At 39.7% G+C, this 24,457-nt stretch overlaps 1 protein-coding gene across 1 annotated transcript; it reads left to right on the top strand.

Annotated features, from left to right (window-relative positions):
* Positions 1 to 13,848: 13,848 nt before the first annotated feature.
* Positions 13,849 to 17,660, top strand: PPIA (peptidylprolyl isomerase A). The gene is made up of 5 exons (XM_074210056.1): positions 13,849 to 14,010; positions 16,006 to 16,036; positions 16,126 to 16,214; positions 16,381 to 16,553; positions 17,316 to 17,660. Exons 1-5 carry the CDS (start codon positions 13,942 to 13,944, stop codon positions 17,449 to 17,451), a joined length of 498 nt encoding a protein of 165 aa, XP_074066157.1. The 5' UTR covers positions 13,849 to 13,941; the 3' UTR covers positions 17,452 to 17,660.
* Positions 17,661 to 24,457: the final 6,797 nt, after the last annotated feature.

Genomic DNA, 24,457 nt, shown 5'->3' with positions numbered 1-24,457 from the left:
GGGTCTTAGAGGTTGTTGAGGCTAGTTCACCTATTTTTCAGAAAAGGAAAGTGAAATCCAGAAGGTTTATTAAATGACTTAGATCACACAGGTAAGTAAAATACAAAACTGGGTATTGAGTCCAATCCCAGCATTTTTAATACTGAACCACAGTTTCAATTTGGGATGTTCAAGGAAGTATGCTGCTGCTCAAACATCAAAGAGCAGTTGGAGTGGCTGGTATTAAGCTCTATCTTGAGAAGTGAATTCTGATTCAGTAAACCCATAAATAGTTGGTAACCAGCCTGTAATCTGGATACTAAGGTAATAATAATAGCAGATATTTGAATAGCATTCTCCACTTTGCTATTTTAGATACATGATTTCAATTGGTGCTCATAACACCTTGGGAGGTAGGTACTATTATTATTATACTGTATACAGTAAGAGAACGGCGGCTCCTGTATACAGGTAAGAGAAATGAGGTTTAGAGGCTCATTTCTTAGACTGGAGTCCCACAGCTGATGAGAGTTATCAGTGGCAGGGTTCATGCTCATTTCAATTGAGGAAAAATCCTGAATTTTGTGTTAAAGGTCAGGAGAAGCATAGTCCAATCAAAAGCTGAAAATGAGAACTTCTTCTGGCCTCTACAGAACATAATTACAGACTAGGAAATGAGCTGGAACCCTACAGTTCTGGACTCTGGGGAACTTATGGAGGATGGCCATGCCTTTAAGAGCTGCTTCTAGGGAAACCTAGGGTTTTGTAGTAGAAGGAAAATGGGGAAGCAGATAAGATATGCCTAAAAGAGGGGACATGTGGTGGCAGAGAAGTGGTTAGTGGGTAATGATAGATATGGAGAAAATAAGCATCAATAAATATTTTTTAAAAAAATACACAAGAAAAAAAGGGGTGCCAGAGAAAGTCACAAATAGAGCAATTTACTATTTTGTTAAACATATGTATTTCTTCTTTTTAAAACCACTGTATAGCAATAAAAAATCAGTTTCTTATACAATCCTATTTCATGTTTTTTTTTGTATCTTGAATATTTTGTTAAGTTCACAATTTTAAGAAAAGTTTTTGGCTTAGTTATTTATTTTTAAAGAAAAGAGTGTCAACAAACATTTATAGAAAGCCTTAACTAGGGGCAGCTAGGCAGCACAGTGGATAGAGCACTGGCCCTGGAGTCAGGAGTACCTGAGTTCAAATGTGTCCTCAGACTCTTAATAATTACCTAGCTGTGTGGCCTTGGCCAAGCCTCTTAACCCCACTGCCTAGCAAAAAACCTAAAAAAAAAAAAAAAAAGGCTTAACTATAAATTAGAAATTGAGCTTAAAGTTGGAGGTATAAAGAGGCAAATAAGAAAACCCCAATCCAAAATACATATACATTTAAATGGAAGAGATCACATATAAATAACTAGATACTAGGACATTCATATACAATTGAAAGGGGAAGGCACATTCATATACAATTGAAAGATTCAGGCATTAGCAAAGGGGAGGGGCTGAGGAAGCTATTTGGAAAGGCTTCCTGCTTTAGATAGGATTTGAATAATCTTGCAGGATGCTCTGGAGGAGGAAGTGAGGGGGCAGAACATTCTAAGGATGGGAGAAAGTCAGACAGTGAAAAAGCATGCAGATGAGAGATAGAGTCTCTTAGTCAAGGACCTAAAAGTAGGCCTGTGTAGGAGGCAGTAAGGTGTAAGAAAACTGGAAAAGGAGCCAGAGGACAGATTAAAAAGAACTTCATAGGGAAGAGTAGCTGAGCAATAACCCTTCACTGGACCCCAAACTGCCTCTCTAAGGTTGTTGAAGACTTCAGATAAACTTAGGAAAAAGTAGAACCTCTGGGCTGGAATATATAGAGAGGCCTGTAGGCCATTTCTGTGCAGATTATTTTGGAAGGAGGGAAAGATAGTGAAACTTTTCTTTTTATAATTTTTTTTTTAGGTCTTTGCAAGGCAAATGGGGTTAAGTGGCTTGCCCAAGGCCACACAGCTAGGTAATTATTAAGTGTCTGAGGTACTCCTGATTCCAAGGTTGGTGCTCTATCCACTACCCCACCTAGCTGCCCCTTCTTCCTTTTTATAACTGAGCAATGTAGCATGGGGTATCTGATGCTCTTGAATGGATTTTTTCTATTTTTTTCATTCTGGCCTGCATTCATATGATACTTCTTTCTATATGTGAACAGAAAGATTATACCATTCCCAAATTCTCTTTCTCTGGAATAAACAACCCTTGTTACTTTTCCTATTCCTCATTTGACATAAGGTGAAGACTCCTAGCTGTTGGAGAAGACCTCAATTTGTCAATTTACTTCCTAGAATGCAGTACTTAGGAGTGAATTCAATATTACAGATGTGGATGGCTACTTCAGATTTTAGAGGGACTATTATCTTCCTCATACTTCCATTAAAGCAGACCAAGGTCAAATTAAAATTTAAATAATGATAATATTGATACATTATAAGCATCTTGTTTATAATCTGCAGAAGGACTTTCTTCACAATAGCCCTGTGTGACAAGTAGTATAAGTATCATCACTACCATTTTATAGATAAGGAAACTGAAGCTTGATTTACCTAGTTCTCATAAACCTAATAAATGTCTGAGTCATGATTCCAGATCTTGGCTCTAGGTTTAGTGTTCTTCGCCCTATACTAAACGACCAACTGCTTCTGTTGACTGATTTAGACATTTTAGTCAACAAAAACTTTTTTCTTTTTTTTTTCCACACTAATATTTCTTATTAGCTTTCCCTTACAAAAATTGTTTAGAGACATTCACACCTATCAGATTGACCAATATGACTAGAAAAGAAAATAATCAATATTAGAGGGGATGTGGAAAAACTGGGGCACTAATGCATTGTTGGTGGAACTGAGAACTGATCAAACCTTTCTAGAGAGCAATTTGGAGTTATATCCAAAGGATAATACTCTAAAAGAGATCATGACAGAGGGTAAAAGTCCCACATGTAAAAAAAAATACTCATAGAAGCTCTTTTTGCAGTGGCAAAGAATTGAAAATTGAGGGGGTGCCCATCAATTGGGGAATGGCTATGTGACAGAACACTATTATTCTATATGAAATCATGTTGATTGGGATTTCAGAAAAGCCTGGAAAGACTTGCATGAATTGATATTGAGTGAAATGAATGGAACCAGAAGAACATTTTACAAACTAACAACAACATTGGGTGATGATGGACTTGTTCGTTTCAGAAGTATAATAATCAAAGACAATTTTTAAAGACTTGTGATGGAAAATACCATCCATATCCAGAGAAGGAGCTGTGGAATTTAAATGAGGACCAAAGCTTATTATTTTCAATTTCAAAGTTGTCATATATTATGTCACTTTTTTCTCTCTAATGTTTTCATTCTTCCTCTCACAACATGTTCAATATCAATCTATGTTTAGCATGGTTATAAATATAGAGCTTACATCAGATTGCTTTCTGTCAGGGGGAGGGAAGGGAAGAAGGGGAAAAAAAACTGTAAAACTCAAAATCTTGCAAAAAAATTGGCAAAAACTACCATTGTGGTGGCAGCTTGGTGGTACAGTGGATAGAGCACCGGCCCTAGAATCAGGAGGATCTGAGTTCAAATCCGGTCTCAGACACTTAGTAATTACCTAGCTGTGTGGCCTTGGGCAAGCCACTTAACCCTGTTTGCCTAGTAAAAACCTAAAAAGAAACAAAAACAAAAACAAAACTACTATTGCATGTAATTGGATAAATAAATAAAATATTTAAATTAAAAAATTATTTAGGGGCAGCTAGGTGGTACAGTGGAAAGAATCCCAGGACTCTTTCAGGAAGACTCATTTTCCTAGTTCAAGTCAGACCCCAGATACTTACTAACTGAGTGGTCCTAGGTAACCTGACCCTATTTGCCTCAGTTTCCATATCTGTAAAATGAGCTAGAGTAGGAAATGGCAAACTAATCCTGTATTTCTGCCAAGAAATCTCCAAATGGGGTTCTCATAAAGAACTGAATAAGACTGAAATAACTGAATAACAACAATAACTGTTTAAAAGCTTCTAGGATATCAAGGTAATTTTCCTGGAAGATTTATTGAAAAATAAAGTCTAGACTCTTTTCCTGGTCATAGCTTTCAAGTAGTCCAATAATTTTAAGATTATCTCTTCTGGATCTGTTTTCTAGATCAGTTGTTTTTTCCAATGAGATATTTCACATGTTCTTCTAGTTTTTCATTCTTTTGGTTTTGTTTTATTGTTTCTTGATTTCTCACAAAGTCATCAGCTTCCCCTTATCTCTGTTCTACATTTTAAGTAATTATTTTCTTTTTTTATTAATCTTTATTAAAGATATTATTTGAGTTTTTACAATTTTCCCCCCAATCTTACTTTCCTCCCCCCACCCCCACCCCCATGGAAAGCAATCTGTCAGTCTTTGTTTCCATGTTGTACCTTGATCCAAATTGGGTATTATGAGAGAGAAATCATAAGTAATTATTTTCTTCAGAAAGCTTTTGTATCTCCTTTTTCATCTGGTCAATTTTAAGGCATTATTCTCCTCATTGACTTTGTAGACTGCTTTTTCCATTTGACCCAAACTGGTTTTTAAAATCTTATTTTCTTCAGTATTTTTTTGTAACTCCATCAAGCTGCTGACTTGGTTTTCATGATCTCATTTCTCTTCTCAATTTTTCCTCTACCTCCCTTACTTGATTTTCAAAATCTTTTTTTGAGTTCTTTTATAGCCTAAGACCCATTGATATTTTTCTTGGAGGCTTTGAATGTAAGACCTTTGACTTTGTTATCTTCTGAGTGTATATTTTGATCCTCCATAAGACCAAAGTAATTGTTTATGGTCAGATATTTTTTTTTGTTTGCTTTTTTTCCCCAGCCTATGACTTCATTTTAACTTTTTTGTAAAGGTGGGAACTCTGCTTTCAGAATGAAGGGCACACTGTTTCTGTGTTTGTCCAAAATCCCAGAGTTCTGACTCTCGAATAGCAAAGAGACCTCTGCAATCTCCCCCAAACTCTTTACTGGCTATGGGCTGGGTGCTCTGGAAGCAATTATCATGTGATTCCCATTGGGTGGCTCCCCAGGCCTTCTCCTAGTCTCCTGGGGCAGGGTCTGCACTGGACTGGGCTGCACTCTCACTCTAGCATGGCAGAGATTTCCTGCTGCTTTCCAAGTTGTCCTTGGCAATCTCTGGGTTGAGAGGTCTGAAAACTGCTACTATTGCCATGGATCCAGGTGCCCCATGTTCTATTCATGGATGGCTTGGAGCTAGTTTGCTTCAGCTAGGCTTGGGCTGTCCTGTGGGGCCCTTTCTAACCTTGGTGTAACATACCCTTCCCATGGATCTTCCAGGCTGTCTTGGGCTGGAAAATTGCTTCAATCAATCTTTCTGTGGATTCAGCCACTCTAAAATTTGGTTAGAGTCATTATTTAAAGATATTTGGGGTAGTTGGAAAGAGCTCATGGGAGTCCTTGCCATTACTCTGCCATTTTGGCTCTGCTCTCCAACTCTCTGAAATCATTTTGGAAAGAAATTTACTAGGTTGTTTGGTAGAGGGGTACAAGCCAGAAAGGTAGGCATCCTTCTTATCAGGCTCTTAAAGATTTATATTATATAAGATTTTGACAAAGACATATCCACACATGAGTTATACATAAATCATTTGACAAAAATATCCACACAGGAGTGATGCACAAATCACATGTACTTCTTGTTACATAGTTTTGCTGAGAGGGCAACTTGAAAGCAAAGATGAATTGAAATAAATATGAGGAGACATAAAAATGAAATTTGGACAAAGTCAAAACACAAAGAGAACACAAAATGCAAGTCTGGATGAACTCCAAACAAGTTCTTGGTGTGATAATCCAAAACAAGAATGTTTTAGGTGGATTCAGGACCAGGGGGTACCTGAAGTTCTTTGTAGTTATCTCTTTGAGAGTTACTGAGGTCGGATGCTATTTTGTGGATGCGAATGCAACCCCTGATCTAGGTAAATTAGATTTAAACAGTATAATAATATTTTCTGAACAATATAATAAAGTATTCTTTTCACACTTCTTACTCAACTATCATCATAATTCAGGTCTTTGTCACCTTCTTGCCCATATTATTCTATGGCTTTCTAATTAGTCTCCCATCCTCTTTTCTTCCCTCTCCAATCCATCCTTTACCTAGATGCTTAAGTGATTTTCTTTAGATATGTCAGTCAATATCACCCCCCCCCCCCGACTCATTAAACTCAGTGGCTCTTTACTGTGTCTAGGATAAAGTTTGGGGGTGTTTAAGAGGACCAGTATCTCTCATGTGAGGGCTTGCTGAGACCTTTTCAGGGCTGCTCATCCACCTTTGGTGCCCATCTGACCTATCTCTCACTTGTGGCTTCAAGAAGCAGGTCCTAGGGAGCACTTGGTGCTTTGTCATCCCCTGCATCTTGGGCCATCACCAGTCATTCTACCACAGGAGTTTTGATTATTCAAGAAGAGAGAGTGAAGTTAATAATTTTATGCAATTCTGCCTCATTTAAATTTAATTCATGTACAAGTCAAGATATCACCTGTGTTGTCACTAGTCCTCTTCAAAATTGAAAGACAAAGAACTGATAAAGTATAAACTCTAGGTGGTTTTCAAACCTCCTAACAATCTGGTGTCAATCTTCTTTTCCAAACTTATTATACATTACTCCTCATCTTTGCCCTTTATAGTCTGGAACTGATCTTCTTGTTGCTCCTCTCACTGATCTCCAACTGTAGGCATAAAATACCACCTCTTTCCTAGTCTTTTCATGTATATTTTACATTGCAGCCAAATTGGACTGTATACATACATCTAGTTCTGGATTTCTCTCTTCAAGCCTGGAATAGACTCTCTTTTAGACTCTTTAGCTTCCTTCAAGACTCATTTCAAGAGTCACTTCCCAGATTAGGCCTTCCTTGACCTCCCTATATTGTTACAGGTTTTTGTATACATGTTTTTTCAGGTTTTTTTTTTTTAGGTTTTTGCAAGGCAAACGGGATTAAGTGGCTTGCCCAAGGCCACACAGCTAGGTAATTATTAAGTGTCTGAGACCAGATTTGAACCCAGGTACTCCTGACTCCAGGGCTGGTGCTTTATCCACTGTATCACATAGCTGCCCCCTGACCTCCCTAGTTGTTACAGCCTTTCTCAGCTCTTCATATGTAATTTTTTTTGGACTGGACTTATGATTTCATTGATATAGAGGACTCTGATAAGGAAACTCCTTTTGTCAATAGCGATGGAAGTCTATTCTGTAACCTAAAGTCTTAGAAAGTTATCTAGAGCACTGAGAGATAGAATATTATGCCTGCATCATACAACCAGTATGTGTTAGAGATAGAACTCAAACCCAGGTCTTTTCTGACTCTGAAGTCAGCTCTCAATCCACTGTGGCAGGCTACCTCTTTGAAAATGAAGAGTGAATAACAAACTTAATGGAAAAGTAAAAGGCATCAATAACACTTTAAATTATACCTGCTCCTACAAAACAAAACCAAAGTGGAAAGTGTTGTTCATGATCTTCTGTATGTAGATGATTGCACACTCAATGCAGCCTCTGAAGCTGAGATGCAAACAAAGTATGGATTGATTCCCTGTTGCTTGTATTCACTTTGGTCTAACAATTAATTCTAAGAAAACATAGAGCACCAGCCCTGGAGTCAGGCATACATAAGTTCAAATCCAGCCCCAGAATCCAGCCCACACATAATAATTACCCAGCTGTGTGGCCTTGGGCAAGCCACTTAACCCCATTGCCTTGCAAAAAAAAAAAGAGAGAATTTTGGAATTGATTCTACAGCATGGGAGATACCAGCCCAAGACCACCCAGCAAAGTGTTCCCTCATCAGTGAGGGGGCTGCCCTCTATGAGCAAGGCAGAATGGAAGCTGCTCAAAGGAAACAAGAGAAGCATAAATTTAGAGTAATCACCCCAGATGTTCATATGCATTATTTGTTCCTGACCTGGTAGAGCATTCTGAGCTTGTATTGGTCTGATCAGCAACATTTGGACACACTGTAACTTGACTTCAACTGTGATGCTACTTTGATCCTTTTCAAAAATGAAGGACAAGAACCAACCAATCTGCTCTTAAGTATTTAAATAAGCTTCTTTTTATTGTCCTTGGCCCTTTTTCTTAAAAGTCTTAGTTTACTCTGGGTTTATTTGACCTCCCGCAGTACAGGTCATTATTTTTTTTTATTAAAGATATTATTTGAGTTTTACAATTTCCCCCCATCTTACTTCCCTCCCCCCCTTTGTTTCCATGTTGTACACTGATTCAAATTGAGTGTGATGAGAGAGAAATCATATCCTTAAGGAAGAGACAAGAAGTCTAAGAGGTAACAAGATCAGACAATAAAGTATCTGGTTTTTTTTCCCCTAAATTAAAGGGAATAGTCCTTGAAATTTGTTCAAACTCCAAGACTCTTTATCTGGATACAGATGGCACTCTCCTTTGCAGACAGCCCAAAATTGTTCCCAATTGTTGCACTGATGGAATGAGCAAGTCCTTCAAGGTTGATCATCACTCCCATGTTGCTGTTAGGGTACACAGTGTTTTTCTGGTTCTGCTCATCTCACTCAGCATCAATTCATGCAAATCCCTCTAGACTTCCCTGAAATCCCATCCCTCCTGGTTTCTAATAGAACAATAGTGTTCCATGACATACACATACCACAGTTTGCTAAACCATTCCCCAACTGAAGGACATTTACTTGATTTCCAATTCTTTGCCACCACAAACAGGGCTGCTATAAATATTTTTGTACAAGTGATGTTTTTACCCTTTTTCATCATCTCTTCAGGGTATAGACCCAGTAGTGGTATTGCTGGGTGAAAGGGTATGCACATTTTTGTTGCCCTTTAGGCGTAGTTCCAAACAGGTCATTATTTTAATGACCAAATTTATTTTCTGTTGTATGTTTCCCATTCCTTCTTTTATATATGTACCTTTAAAATCTGAGTGGAGAATGCACTGTGTCTTCATGTTGGTTTTTCTTTGGACATGGTTTCTTATTGTAATCAGTCATAAATATTAAATTCTATTTATAAAAATTTGCTATCGACTTTGTTTCATATTAGAAGATATGGAAGGGACTTTAGAGGCAGCTAGCTGGCACAGTGGCACAGATAGTATGGTAACCACCTTTCCTATTCCAATACATTTTACAGAGGAGGAAACTAAGGCAAACAGGATCAAGTGTCCAGGGTCACCCAGCTAAGAAGTGTCAAAAGATGGAATTTGAGCTTGGGTCTTCCTGACTGCAGGCCCTGGGCTCTAACCATTATGCCACCTACTTGCCCCAAGGAGATAGAACTATGTGACCTTTAAAGTCCCTTCCAGCTTTCCTATGAGACAAAATGTTCTCTCAGTACCTACTGCTTTTTTTCACAGTGTGTTCTCCCTGACTCATTCATTCTAAGCTAATTTTCTCTGCTTTGGACTTTTTATTATACACTTCTTTCCCTCCTTGGATTTGGTTACTCCATAACCCCTGGCTCAACCCCATATCCTGTTTACTCTCTAAGATAATAATAGTTGACATGTATATAGCACTTTGAAGTTTACAAAACTTTTGTTGTCTTTTTTTTTAGGTTTTTTTGCGAGGCAAATGGGGTTAAGTGGCTTGCTTGGGCCACACAGCTAGGTAATTATTAAGTGTCTGAGACCAGATTTGAACCCAGGTACTCCTGACTCCAGGGCCGGTGCTTTATCCACTGCGCCACCTAGCCGTCCCCAAAACTTTTAATAGATGTTTCATTTGATCTTTTCAACAGTTCTAGGAGACAGGGACTATAGGCATTATCATTTTACAGATATGAAAGAGGAACAGACTCATTAAGCTACTTGCTCAGGTGATGTCACAGAGCTATAAACAAGCATCATTAAGCACTTATTGTTACAAATATGAATTCTTTTGATATAATATGTCTGGGAGGTAGGTGCTGTTATTAATTTTCATTTTATAGCTAAGGAAATTGAAGCAGATAGAGGTTAAGGGACTTACAGAGCTAAGTTGAGTTTTACTGCTCTATCTACTGTACCATTTTGCTGTTTCCTGAATCTGTCTCTGATTTCCACTTCTAGTATTCTTTCCACCAGATAACAGCCTCTGGTGTCACACCCTCTTTCCTTAATCTCTCTAATTACCCTTTAGCAAATCACCGATTTCATTGGGCACTTATTCCATAAGATTGTGGATCTAGCAAAAGGTTCATGGATGATTATTCCCAGGATCTTTCAAGATCAGTTTCTCTTAAGGTTCCTTATCATTCTCACTTCATCCAATGGCATTGTTGTGGTCAAAATTAAGTTCAAAGTAATTATTCCTATTCTGTTGTTTCCTCTGACTTTTGGAAGATGAAATTGCCAACAAGTGAGGAATTAGTGTAATGAGACTTCCAGCATAAAATCCAAGGGCCCTATCCCTACAATGAACACTATTCACAGGATCGCAGATACACAATTGGAACAAACTAGGCTGGGAAGTGGATAAAGCATCACCTTGGAGTCAAGAGAACTGAGTAATAATCCAGCTTCAGACAGTTGACATGTAATAGTTGTGTGACCTTGGGCCAGTCACTTAACTCTGCTTCAAATACAGGGCCATTTCCAGTCATCCTAGTTCATAGCTGGCCAATGGACCCAAATGGCTTGTGACATAGTACAGCACCTCCTCATTCAAATCCAATTGATGTGCTTGTCATGGCATCACCTCTTCTTCAAGAACAAAGGAAGGACAAATAAACAAACAAAAACCAAAGAGATACACAGCACTGGAAGGAGTATTAGAGGTCATCTAATCCATTAAAAAAGAAAAAATTCAGACCTGTAATTTCCTTGGAACCAGGTGAAGGAACTCTAGTTGATCAATGCTGATCAGTACATGTTCTATAACTTATAGCCTTACCCTGGGTACTAAGAGATTAAGTGTCTTCCAGTGGAATCACACAATCAGTGTATGCCAGAGGCATCCTAAGTCTGATATCAGGCTCCTCTGGACCATTATGACAGAGTTTTTTTGTGTGTGTCTACTTTAGAAGTTCAAATCCAGCCTCATAAACTTACTAGTCAAAATCACTTGTCTGCTTCAGCTTCCTCAACAATAAAATGGGGATACTAATGTCACCTATCCTTCAGAGTTCTGAGAACTAAAGAGGATAATATTTGGAAAGCATAGTATAGGGCATGCCACACAATATGTACTTAATGGATGATTGTTTCTCTTCTTCCAAGGTGATTCAAAATATATTATTCTTTTTTTTCCGCAAGGCAAATGGGGTTAAGTGGCTTGCCCAATGCCACACAGCTAGGTAATCATTAAGTATCTGAGACCGGATTTGAACCCAGGTATTCCTGACTCCAGGGCCAGTGCTTTATCCACTGCACCACCTAGCTGCCCCAAAAATATATTATTCTAATACTTTTAAAATGATCTGATGACTGGGTTTAAAAAAAAAAAATTTCATTCCTCACCCAAATGGTCAAAATGGATATATGTGTGGATATATGTGTGTCCATGTGTGGAAGAGTAGGGTATGGGGGGATATTTATTTTTAAGGTTTGTTATGATGAATTAATGATCAAGTACTTTGAACATTTATTTTCTTATGGAGTTCAAATATTTATTCTAATTTTTTTACAAGAAGGGTTTGGCCTCAGACACTGTGTGACCTTGGACAAGTCACTTAACCCCATTGCCCCACCAAAAAAAAAGGGAGGGAAGGGTTTAACTAAATTCTTTAGATTAGGCACTTAACAGATGATTGTAGAATGCTTGTGATAATCTTTCTGAAGTTTGGAGGTTAAATTAAATATTTTCATTTGTCACTTAATCCCTGAGAAATCAATGGTACTATCCTCATTTGAAGTAGAAATTACAGAGGTCAAGTAATTTTCTCAAAGTCAGAAAGAGCCCATATTAAACACCTATTGTGATTTGGCCCCATTCCCATCCAGGTTTTTTTTGTTTTGTTTTGTTTGTTTTGTTTTTTAGGTTTTTGCAAGGCAATGGGGTTAAGTGACTTGCCCAAGGTCACAAGGCTAGGTAGTTTTTAAGTGTCTGAGACCCGATTTGAACCCAGGTACTCCTGACTCCAGGGCTGGTGCTTTATCCATTTTATCCCCCATCCAGATTTGATTTTACTTTACTAACAGTGAAGATAAAAACAAAGGGTTAATATTTTAAAAATGTAACACTATTAGCTGCAGCCTAAGAGGTATTATTGGTCAATTTGTCCATTCACCTTACTTTTCACCCAGAATCTCAGAGAAAACTGTTCTGCAGAATGGTGAGCTGAGATGGCTAATAAGAAGTACAAAATATCATTACAGGTTAAGAGTTTGATTCAGGAACTACTGTCATACTCCATGGTAAAAGCTTGCAAACTGTGCATGTAGGATATTTTCAGAAAATAGGTCATTTAACAAAGGTTCTGTCATCTCATAGGCCAGAGACTGCTTATGGAAGATATCCAGATTTGAGAAAACTGTATTGATGAGAGAAATCCTTGATGTCCAAAAAAAGATTAATTAGTAAGAGTTTAGAAGGTAGCATTGTTTTGTCCCATGTGGAATTTCACTGAATTCTTCACTGAATTTCCTATTCTCCAGACCAGACTATTGTAAAGAAGGTTCAGTCCTCATTCCATTCTTCTGCTCCCACTATTCATACTTTCATTCCAAACTAATTTCCCATTAGTAACCTTTTATTCCTATCTATGCTTAAAAAATAAACAAACCCACAAAGCTCTTTCTGCCTTCCTTTCTGGGGGGGATTTTAAATACTTTGCAGAGTTGGGAGGGTTAGATAGCATCTAGCCCAAATCCTTTATAGGCAGATGGGAAAACTGAGGCCTAGAGAGATGAAGAGACACCCAAAATAGCAGAGGCAAGATTTGGATACAGGATCTCTGTCTTCATATCCAGTTTTCTTACTTCCTAAGCCAGAGATTTTTTTTGGAAAGGACTTTTTAATTTGGAGTCAAAATGACTAGTTCATTTTCCACATGAGTTTGGGTTCCTTCTCTTCCCTTTTTCAAAATATTTGATGCAGCAGAAAAAAACTGTACATAAAAGTAACCAGGGATCCTTAGGAAAGGGAAAAAAATCCCAAATCAGTCTCCTCAACATTCCTCTCAAATTGTAGTCATTTGGAGTTGTGTATTTTCAAAGAATTTGATGTAGCAGAGAAAAATCATACATAAAAGCAACCAGGGTCCTTAAAGACTCGCCAAAACCAGTCTCCTTAGTCCTTAGTCTCCATTGCAGTCATTTGCATTTGCGTCCCCATATTTTTTAGTTCCTTAACTGGGTAACCCTGGAGAACCCACTCTCACAGGCCGAGGCTGGATGGGCAGGCTGACTTTTAGGGTGATCCTTCCCTTTCTCATCTGTCTGCTTCGACCTTGACAAACTGACCTTGGGCCTACTGCCTCAGTTACCGGCTCTGCGAAATGGGGAGACGAATCGCCATGGCTTCCCCGCTGAATTTTAGCAATCCCTCCATCCGCAACCCTCGCGGCCTGTCCTTCCTGCCTTTCTCCACCACCTCAATCCATCCTCCATCTCCCCAGCTCCCGGCCCGCCCAGTGCAGCAGCCGCCGCAGCAGGGCAGCGCGAGGGCCCGCGGGCGGGAACATTCTTTCCGTCCATCAGCGACTATTCGCCCCGCCCCCGAGGGAACGCCCTCCCTCCGTAGACTTCGCGCCCATTGGTGCAGGGCGCTGTCGCTCAAGCCCAACAGCAGCCTTTATTGGTGAAGGCGGCCGTGGCGCGTCAGGCGGGGAGGGGCGGGGCCGAGCCCCCCTATAAAAAGGGCGGGGCGGCGGGGCTCGCGCCGCTTTGCAGACGCCGCTGCCGGGAGTCCTCGTGCCTGCTCCGCCCGCCGGACGCCGACCCCCGCCGCCGCCGCCCGCAGCCCAGGCATCCGTGGCCATGGCCAACCCCAGCGTGTACTTCGACATCGCCGTCGACAACGAGCCCCTGGGCCGGATTACCTTCGAGGTGAAGGGCGGTGGGGCTGCTGGATGCGCCGGGCTGCAGACCCCGGCCGGCTGATGGAGGGAGGGCCCCGGCCGGCCCGCGGGCCCCGAGCGGGCGCGGAGGAACGGGGCCGCCGGGGGGCGGGGGGCGGGGGAGGCGGCCGCCGCAGCGGCGCCATTTCCTTTGCACCCTGCGAAGGGGCCATTTTGGAAGGCGGGCGGGCTCCGAGGGGGAGGACGGAGAAGGGGGGCCGGGGGCGGCGGGGCAGACAAAGGCGGGGAGTGGGGGCGGGGGCGCGAGGCGCCGCAGTGCGCGCGCCGCCCAACCCCCTCCCGCACGTGGCGCGGCCCAACGGGGCTGGGGGAGGGGCGCGGGCGGCCCGGGCCGCGCCTTCCGGAGCAGGAGCGCCCACCTGGCCCGCCGGCCGCGCCCGGCCCGCGCCCCTCCACGTGGCGGGCCGCAACCGCCCCGCGGGCCGGGCCCAGCGCACGTGCTCCGCCGGCCGCGCCCCGCCGCAGAGCCTGGCCTTTAAATGCGTGCCCCCGGCGGTGGGCACAGGCAGGCCGGCGCCGGGCGGCTCCGCAGCCTCCGCTTTTCCCGTGGGGTTCGCCCCACCAATGGCTTCGGCAGGGTGGGAGATGACCCCAGACTGGCGCGTGGCCAAGAGCTTTACAGTAAATGCGAGAGGCCTGAATGGAGAAATTGCAAGCCCCGCTGGTCCGCGGCAGCGGCCTCCAAAGCAGAAGTCCTTTAGAAACAAAGAGATTTTATGTGGGAAACCTTGTTTCAGCAAACAATGTTTGCTTATTCACATCGAGTGCTTTTCCTCTGCAGAAAAAAAGCAGCGGTGACTGTTAATTTGTGGGAGGAGCTCTTGCCCAAGCACTGCCTTCCCGCAGTGGGCTGGTTCTGGGCAGGTTTAGCCCGAGGTTACCAATGAAAATGAAACATGGTAGAATGTAGCTGTGGAGTATCAGCCATTTCAGGAAGCTTAAAAAGCAAAGGTTTTGTTTGAGCAAATGTTTTGGAACTTGATATTTTGTAATTGGGTTTTTTTTCTATGAGCTATTAGAAATTTTAAGGTTTTGATTTTTCATTCCATTAAAATTAGTAGACATTTAATTTTTATAGTTTTAAATCATTTTCTTAAATTGCTGTTTTTAAGAACCTATAGAGAAATACTAATCGGAATTTTAAACCAGTTCATTCTCTACATCAATAAGACTCTTTAAAGTTGAAAATAGATTATATTTTTGATGCACCGGAGATTTGGATCTTAAAAGATTTAGTGAAGTGGAGGCAAAGAAACAATATACATGTCTAAAATAGGATAAAATGGGTTGTTCAATAGCTTCAGTCTGGCTAAAAATGAATTTTATGTTCTTTTTTTTCTGTATCTTCATTTTTCTTAATCAGGCATTTAGCACTTAACTAGATAGGAACTGATACCTTTTATAATCCTAGACTACTTAAGGCCGCTAATCTTAGTTAAACCATGAAAGAAGATCTTTTTTAAGAGACAACTGAGGTAGTAACAATTTTATTAGCAGTGAATGAGAGCCATGACCCTGGGCATGGAACTCTAGGCATACACCACTGCACATGCCATTCTTGAGGATTAGTGTTCTGGTATTTAGCTTGAAGTTGAAGAAGATGGCAGCATAAAAGGAAGTTGTATTTGATACATGATACCATGGGTGTGGTATTACTTTACCAAAAAAAAACTGCTCTAAAAGAATTTCCAGAAAGCATCCTGTTTCTATTTCAAATATACTGATTTTGGATTCTTTGCAAATTATTTGGATCTGATATTGCTGAAGTCTAATATCAGAAGAATCTTAAAGCTCTCTTTAAATAGGGAACAAATCTGTTTTAGAATCCTGCTTATTAGGGTGCTTGGTAATAAAAATTGTTAATATAAAAATATTTCAGTGGTTCCTTACTATAACCTGACACAATTGAACTTGGGATATTAATGTCTATAGAACTAATCAGGTGTTATTTTTTTTCTTGCAGCTCTTTGCAGACAAGGTTCCAAAGACAGCAGGTTGGTAATTTTCTTTAAGTTTAGGCTAATTGTGTGCTTAATTTAGCTTTTATTTTTTTAATAAATTTCCCCATTTTGTTCCTTTGTAGAAAATTTCCGTGCACTGAGCACTGGAGAGAAGGGATTTGGTTACAAGGGATCCTGCTTCCACAGAATCATTCCTGGGTTCATGTGCCAGGTATGGAGCATAGTGATTTCTACCAGGATATATCTTTCAACCTTGTGCCCACACTTAGGGAAGGACTCAGCCAGAATGTCAGTGACCAGTGAATGAACCACTGCTGTCTAGGTTACCAGTAAATATGCCAGCCTCATTGTGTATTTGATGGGATTCTTACTTTTAGGGTGGTGACTTCACACGCCATAATGGCACTGGTGGCAAGTCCATCTATGGGGAGAAATTTGCTGATGAGAACTTCATCCTGAAGCATACTGGTCCTGGTATCTTGTCCATGGCAAATGCTGGACCCAACACAAATGGCTCCCAGTTTTTCATCTGTACTGCTAAGACTGATTGGTAAGTACTGAACAAATAAAGTTGAAGTTAGGAAGTGGAAGAGATAAGCCCTAGCAGTTTAAGGCATCAGAGGTACAGTTTCCATGGCCATGATACGATGTACAAAAAGACAACGGAGACTTTATATTTGCTAACTGTTAGAAGTCATTTTAGTTTGAATGAAAAGAAAAAACACTGGACTTGAGTCAGAAGAACTTGGTTTCTACTCTTGGCTCTGGACATGGCTACCTTTTTAGGGCAAGTCTCAATACAAATCTTCTTAGGGGCCTTAGTTTCCTAATTTTAACCAGAGGGTTAGATTAGTTAATTTGGATACCTTCCAGCACTTAACTTTATAAAATCCTGTTAGCTCAGCCTGGTAAATTTTAGTACTTGGCTCCAAATCATAGTGACCTTTCTGATCTAATTGGCATTTGATTTGTTGGTCCTTTTTAGGTTTCCATTTAAAATTTATGACTCCTGAACTAACAGCAGTTGGAGAAATCTTTACAATTGCAGTATGCAACCTTTTGACTGGCTCATAGTAAACTTTATGGTGTTTCCATTGCTTTTAGATAGAAGGTACGTTGTCCAGTGTTTGCAGTAGTCAGTTGGTTAGCATCAAAAGTTGGTGGCTTCTCTACAGTACCCAATTTGTAAGTCCTGTTCAGCCACCTATTGGGCACTGTAGCTTGGCTTATAGTGGTACAGCTGTTCTGATCCTAGGCAACAAAAGCAAAACCAGTCATTGTCTTATCTTCATGATGAATCCTACTTCCCTAGGTTGGATGGCAAGCATGTTGTCTTCGGCCAAGTGAAAGAAGGCATGAACATTGTGGAAGCCATGGAGCGTTTCGGTTCTCGGGATGGCAAGACCAGCAAGAAGATCACCATTGCTGACTGTGGACAACTCTCATAAGTTTTTTTGTTTTGTTTTCTGTCTTAACCACCAAACCATTCCTCTGTAGCTGGAGAGAGCACCGCAATTCAATCTGCTCTTATACCCTGTAATCCTTGTGCTCTCACTTGCTGCAATTCTCTTGGGATTTCATTTCCTTTTTCCTTCCACAAGTCTGGCTAGAAACAACAGAGTTAAGTTTATGATTATGAAATAAAAGCTAAACTACACTTTGGAGTCTCCATTTTCTGAGTTTGGGGGACAGGTGGGCAATAAATAAGCTTTATAGATTGTCTACCAAGTTTTTCCTCTGGTGGGGGAAGGTGAGCTGAGAATTCAATTTGGCATGTCATTAAGATTCTAATGAAGCAGCCACTAGGTGTCAACGGTGGATAAAGCACTGGCCCTGGAGTCAGGAGTACCTGGGTTCAAATCCGGTCTCAGACACTTAATAGTTACCTAGCTGTGTGGCCCTGGGCAAGCCACTTAACCCCATTTTCCTTGCAAAAACCTAAAATAAAAAAATTCTAATGAAAAAGGTAACTGACCAACAAATGTGAAGAAATCTGAAGAAAATCCAATTGTTTTTGAAAGTCACTAGCTCCCTAATAGTTTAAAAGGTACTTTTCCATAAAAAACTGTTGAGGCAGAGGGGTATTAAATTTTTAAGGGAAAGTAAATGTATTTCATTAAACATCTTGAGTGATCTTATCTCTGAAAATATAGTCATGCAGGGGTTCCTAGGTGGTGCAGTTATTGAGTGTCTGAGACAGAATTTGAACTCTGGCACTCTTGACTCCAGGGCCGGTGTTATCCACCATGCCACCTAGCCATCCTAGAATGTCTTTATCTGATCTTAAACTTGTGTGATCTCATCCCATTCTACCTCTTCCCCATGGCTGGTCAGTCCCCTTGTAGTCCAGTAGTGGTCAGTTCTAGTGTTGGGTGTGGTTTCCCCTTTAAGAAGTCAAATCCCAGGTATGCCCCTGCTCCTTCCTCAACCTGTTTCAGTCATGAACATTCCCAATTACTGGGGATTGTAGTTGGAGCTGAATTGGACTGAAGTGATGGAAGTAGTCCGGGAAGCTACAATATTCCCAGATTCCCATGTCCTTCAATTTCTACAGATTTTCAGATGGTGCAGTGTCTTCCCAAAAATAGAAAAGGGTTTTTAATCACTTGATAGATAATACTGATGAATCATCAGTGTGAAGTTTCAATTCATGCATAACCTTGACTTAAAAACTAGGGCTCCTGGTTGTGTTCTCAAGGTATATAATGATTGTTTTCACTTAACAATCCTGACATATCTTGCTTCCTACCTTAAAACCTCAGCATGAAAAGAACATAAATATATTTCTCTTATACAATCCTAACCTGTCCAAAATCTCAGCATCTAGTTCCTGTTATCTTCAGTACCCAAGATGCTGGGGCATTGGGGGAGACTTCAAGGAACTACTGAACCACTTAACTGGGAAAGCTATATATAGGAGCAGCATAGGAAACCTTACTCTGGATGGAAAAGAGGCAAAAATACTTGCATGTCCTAATTTGTTTGGCCATGTCCAACTTCAAGAAGCCATTTGGAGTTTTCTTTGCAGATATCCTGGAGTGGTTTGTCATTTCCTTTTCCAGCTCATTTGATGGATGAGGAAATTGAAATAGGTTTAAGTGATTTGTGCAATGTCACACAACTAGTGTCAGAGGCTGAATTTGAACTCCAATCTGAATCCAGGCTGTGTAGTCTATCCTATACCACCTAGCTGCTCATGTATTATATTAACAGTCATAGATTATTAGAACCTGAGTATACCCTAGAAAGGATCCTCAGTGGCCTTAAATTCAAATTTTATCATTTAAATTTATTTCTGACTATTAGCTCAGTCTTTGATTCTCTGTAAAAGGTTATCTGATTACATAGCTTCTGAATAAAAGGCTGCATTATATGACTTCAAGAGAGGGTAGTATTCAGCAAGTGAGAGCAATTAAGATCTCTGATCAAGTATAACTCCTTTATGCTTAGATGGATAGAATGAATGAAAGAGTTTGTCTTTAAATTCAGATTTGAATTCTCTTCACTCTTCCCCTCCACCTCCCACATACTAAGAAGCCGAGAAAAATAAATCCCCTTACAAATATGTATAGTCATAAAACAAAATTTTTACATTAGTTGTATCTGAAGAAGGAAAGTTTCAATCTGCTCTGAGCAATTTTCTAACGAGATGATTTGCATGTTTTCTGAGACTTTTGGAATTGTGGTTGAACTGTTGTGTTGATCAGTTATTTTTTTTCTTATGGTTTTTTTTAAAGATTTTGAGGGGCAGCTAGGTGGTGCAGTGAATAGAGCACTGGCCCTGGAGTCAGGAGTACCTGAGTTCAAATCCAGCCTCAGACATCTAATAATTGCCTAGCTGTGTGGCCTTGGGCAAGTCAACCCATTGCCTAAAATAAAAAAAAGATTTCATTTGTTTCACAATTTTTCCCCTGATCTTACCTCCCTCCTCCCACCCCCCACAGAAGTCAGTCTCTACACCATTTCTACAAGTATACATTGATCCAAATTGAATGTGATGAGAGAGAAATCCCATCCCCAAGGAAGAATCATAAAGCATAAGAGGTAGCAAGTTGATCCGTTTCTAAGTGAAAAAGCATTAATTAAGAGCCTACTGTATCCCAAGCACTGTTCTTTTTACTTATGAGGAAGCTAAAAGCCCAAAGATTTATTATCCAAGTAACTCTTGTCTTAAACTAGACATCACAGCTAGTGAGAGCTGAATGATAACTAGGATAGTATCACCTAGCTCCCTTTCTCACACTAGAATACTATATAACATAAATATCACTGAGTGCAGAACATAGCTACCTGGTGGGTTATAATAAAATAGAATGTGTTACAAGTAAGTTACATTCACTTAGTGTTTCAATGTTTGCAAAGTGCTTTAGTCACTAGTCAATTAGCACTTCAAGTGTCTCAGCTACTTCTGTGCACTAGAAAGGCAAAACAGTCCTTGCTCACAATCTAATGGAGCAAAACTAAATTATAAACAATAAGTTTGTTATAAGCAATATATCACAAATATGTAGTTATATGCTGTGATATAATTATATAATACTTAACTCATTTGAACCTCAGAACAGCTTTGTGAGATAGTTCCATTTTGCAGATGAGCCTGAGACCTACTGAGATTTCCACTCCCCCCAACTGATTTTTTCCAATCCAAAAAATAGTTTACAACAATCATTTTTTTGGTAAGGTTTTGTGTTCCACATTTTTCCCCTTTCTCTTCCCTTCTCCTTCCCCTTGACAGAGTAATCTAGTAGAGATTATATATGTATAACTACGTTAAACATTTCCATTTTAATCTTGTGAATCAGAACAAAAAATAAAGGGGAAATAAAACATAAAATGAATTTCAAATTGAAAACAGTATGCTTTGGTCTGCATTCAAGCTCCATAGTTCCTTCCCTGGATATGGATGGTATATTCCACCACAATCCTTTAGAATTGTCTTTGATTATTGTAATGTTGAGAGAAACTGTGTCTATCTTAGTTGATCAGCACACAATATTGGCTGTGAATGTGTACAACGTTCTTCTGGTTCTTCTTACTTCCTTAGTGAGATTATTTGCCCATCCAGGTACATGTAGCTAGTAAATGTCGGTGGGATCTGAATCCAAGTTCTGATTCAAGGTGCAACATAGCATCTACAAAACCAAAGTACTTATCTCCAGAAATCAATTCAATCAACAAGTGTAGCTAGGTGGTGCAATGGAGAGAGTGCTGGCCTTGGAGTCAGGACCGGAGTTTAAATCATCTCATAACAGTGACCTGGAGCAAATCACTTAATTCTGATTCCTCACCTCCAGGGCCAACTCCAGTCATCCTGATTCATCTCTGGTCACTGGATTCAGATGAGTGGACTTAACACATTCCCACTTCATTCAAATCCAATTCATATGCTTGCCATGGTATCACCTTCCTAATGTCATGGTCTTTTTTTTGCAAGGCAATGGAGTTAAGTGACTTGCCCATGGTCACACAGCTAAGTAAATATGTCTGAGGCTGGATTTGAACTCAGATCTTCCTGACTCCAGGGCCCTTTTCTCTATCCACTGCACCACCTAGCTGCCCCTTGTCATGATCTTTGAGAATGAAGAACAAACATCAATCAACAAGAATTTATATTAAACACTTTGTAAAGTGCTTACTAAGGCAAACTGCTGAGTACATAGTCGGTCCTTGAACAATGGTTGTTCCCTTACCTTAGAGGGGCTGACTCAAGCAGTTGCCAGGTAGTTTAGGTCCAAGAAAGGAACAAAATGAGGCACTTTTGGTCCATTTCAGAGCAGGGAAAGGCTGTTCAGTCCTGAGGCAGCTGAATAAAGCTCTCAGGTGTCACTGTTCATTATCTTGCCAGTCTTCTGTCAGGAGCCTATGGAAGAAGCTCTAGAATTAGACCCTCATCTTGTTTATTTTTGTATTCAAATCATCAGGAGCTATATATATATATATATATATATATATATATATATATATATATATATATATATATTTTGATTTTATTTTTTTCACAATGACATATAAAAATAGTTTTCAGTATTCATTTTTTGTAAGATTTTGAGTGCTACATTTTTCTTATTCCCTTCCTTCTCTCTACCCTCCCCATGACAGTGAGTAATCTAATACAGCCCATACATGTTCAGTCATGTTGCGAAAGAAGAGTCAAACTAAAGGGAAAAAACATGAGAAAAAAATCAATTTTTTTTTAGGTTTTTGCAAGGCAATGGGGGTTAAGTGGCTTGCCCAAGGCCACATAGCTAGGTAATTATTAAGTGTCTGAGGCCGGATTTGAACTCAGATACTCCTGACTCCAGGGCTGGTGCTCTATCCACTGGGCCACATAGCTGCCCTCAATAATTTTTTTTAAGGAAAAACTAGCTCAAATTTGCTTGGGAAGGGAAAAGACTTGAGCTAATATTCCCACCACATTAGGTAGAAGGTACTCTTAATGAGTACCCTAGCTACTGGTCTTTTCCCTCCTGCAGAAAAACATTGAAATCTTAAAAAAACAAACAAACCAAAAAACCAACTTTGCATTTGCAAAGTGCTTTAGTCACTAGTCAATATTAAGCACTTCAAGTGTGTCAGATGCTCTATGTACTAGACAGAACACAGTAGGTCCTTTTTGCTTCCACCATCCTCTCAAACCATAATCCTGTCTTTCCTGTTTCACAATCTTGTAAAACATCTTGTTTTCTCTTGTAACTTCCATTTCTTCCCCTCTCATTCACTTTTTTTTAATCTTTATTTATTTATTTATTTTTTGCAAGGCAAATGGAGTTAAGTGGCTTGCCCAAGGCCACACAGCTAGGTAATTATTAAGTGTCTGAGCGGATTTGAACCCAGGTACTCCTGACTCCAAGGCTGGTGCTTTATCCACTATGCCACCTAGCTGCCCTCTCATTCACTTTTTAACCCTTTGCAGTCTGATTTCTGATCTCATCAACCAACTGAAACCACTGTCTCCAAAGTAACCAATGATCTGTAATTGTCAAATCCAGCAATCTGTTCATCTTTCACCTCTCTGATCTGTCTACAAAAACCTGAGCTCTTTCTTCTCTGGAATACTTTCCCCTGTTTTTATGACACTGCATCTGACAATGATCAAGGCACTTATCAGTCAGTTACTGAGTATTAAGCAGTTCTATGTTTCAGGCACTCTGTTAGGATACAAATACAAAGAATTAAGTAATCTTTTCTCTCTAGGATCTTGCATTTTTTAAAAGTTTTTTTTTAAATTACATGCAAAGGTAATTTTTAACATGCATCCTTTTGCAAGCTTTTGAGTGCCACTTTTTTTAACTCCTTCCCTTCCCTTCCCATGACAACAAGTAATTTGATATAGATTATACATGTACCATCATGCTTAACATAATTCCGTATTAGTCATGTTGTGAAAGAAGAATCAGAACTAAAGGGGAAAAATGTATAATTTAAAGAAAAAAACAAAACTTTTAAATAATGAAAATATGCTTTGGTCTGCATTTAGACTCCATTACTTTTTCTTTGGGTATAGATGGCATTTTCCATCACCTTTTAGAATTGTCCTTGATCACTGAACTGCTGAGAGGAGCTCAAAGATCCTAAATGCTGTTTGTTTGTTTTTGTTTTTAGGTTTTTGCAAGGCAGTGGGGTTAAGTGGCTTTCCCAAGGCCACACAGCTAGGTAATTATTAAATGTCTGAGGCTGGATTTGAACTCAGGTACTCCTGACTCCAGGGCCAGTGCTCTATCCATGGCACCACCTAGCCGCCCCCATCCTAAATTCTAATGGAAAAGACAATAAACACATTTAGAAGTATAGTTTTCCTTTGGGCAGTGCTCTAAAAGAGCCCTGTGGAGCATCCTGAGTATGGGAAGGGAGATCTGACTCCTAACTGATAGAGAGAAATCAAATCATCACCTTTGTGATGTTATTGGTTCTTGTGAACAAACGACAGCAGTAGAATGAGCTTGATGCTGCACAACTATGTAAAAGTTATGTAAGCGTCTTTATGAGTTGATTCTAGACATACTTTATTTTTAAGTGATTTTTATTTATGATGTTAAATATTTCCCAATAATATGTAAATTTTTAACACTCATTTTAAAAAATTTTGAGTTCTAAATTCTTTACAAACATTATCTCATTTGATACTCACAATGACATAGGAATGTAGGTGTTATATCATTATCTCCATTTATGGATGAGGAAATTGAGTCTTATAGCAGATGAGTGACTTTCCAAGGGTCACTAAGTTAGATACAAAGTTTCTAGGGCCTTATTTGAACTTGTCTTCCAGTTGTACCGCCTAGATGCCTGTATATATATATATATAATATATATATATATATATATATATATACATATATATACAGAGAACAAAAATAAAGAATAAATACAAAGTATTAAATACAAGGTAGTTTGGGAGGGAGATCATGATTAGTTTGGGGAAATAGGAAATAGAAACAGAAAAAGGAAAGACTT

This window comes from Macrotis lagotis, chromosome 1, assembly GCF_037893015.1.
Source record: "Macrotis lagotis isolate mMagLag1 chromosome 1, bilby.v1.9.chrom.fasta, whole genome shotgun sequence".
Taxonomy (NCBI): Eukaryota; Metazoa; Chordata; class Mammalia; order Peramelemorphia; family Peramelidae; genus Macrotis; species Macrotis lagotis.
This window is presented reverse-complemented; position numbering and strand designations above follow the sequence as displayed.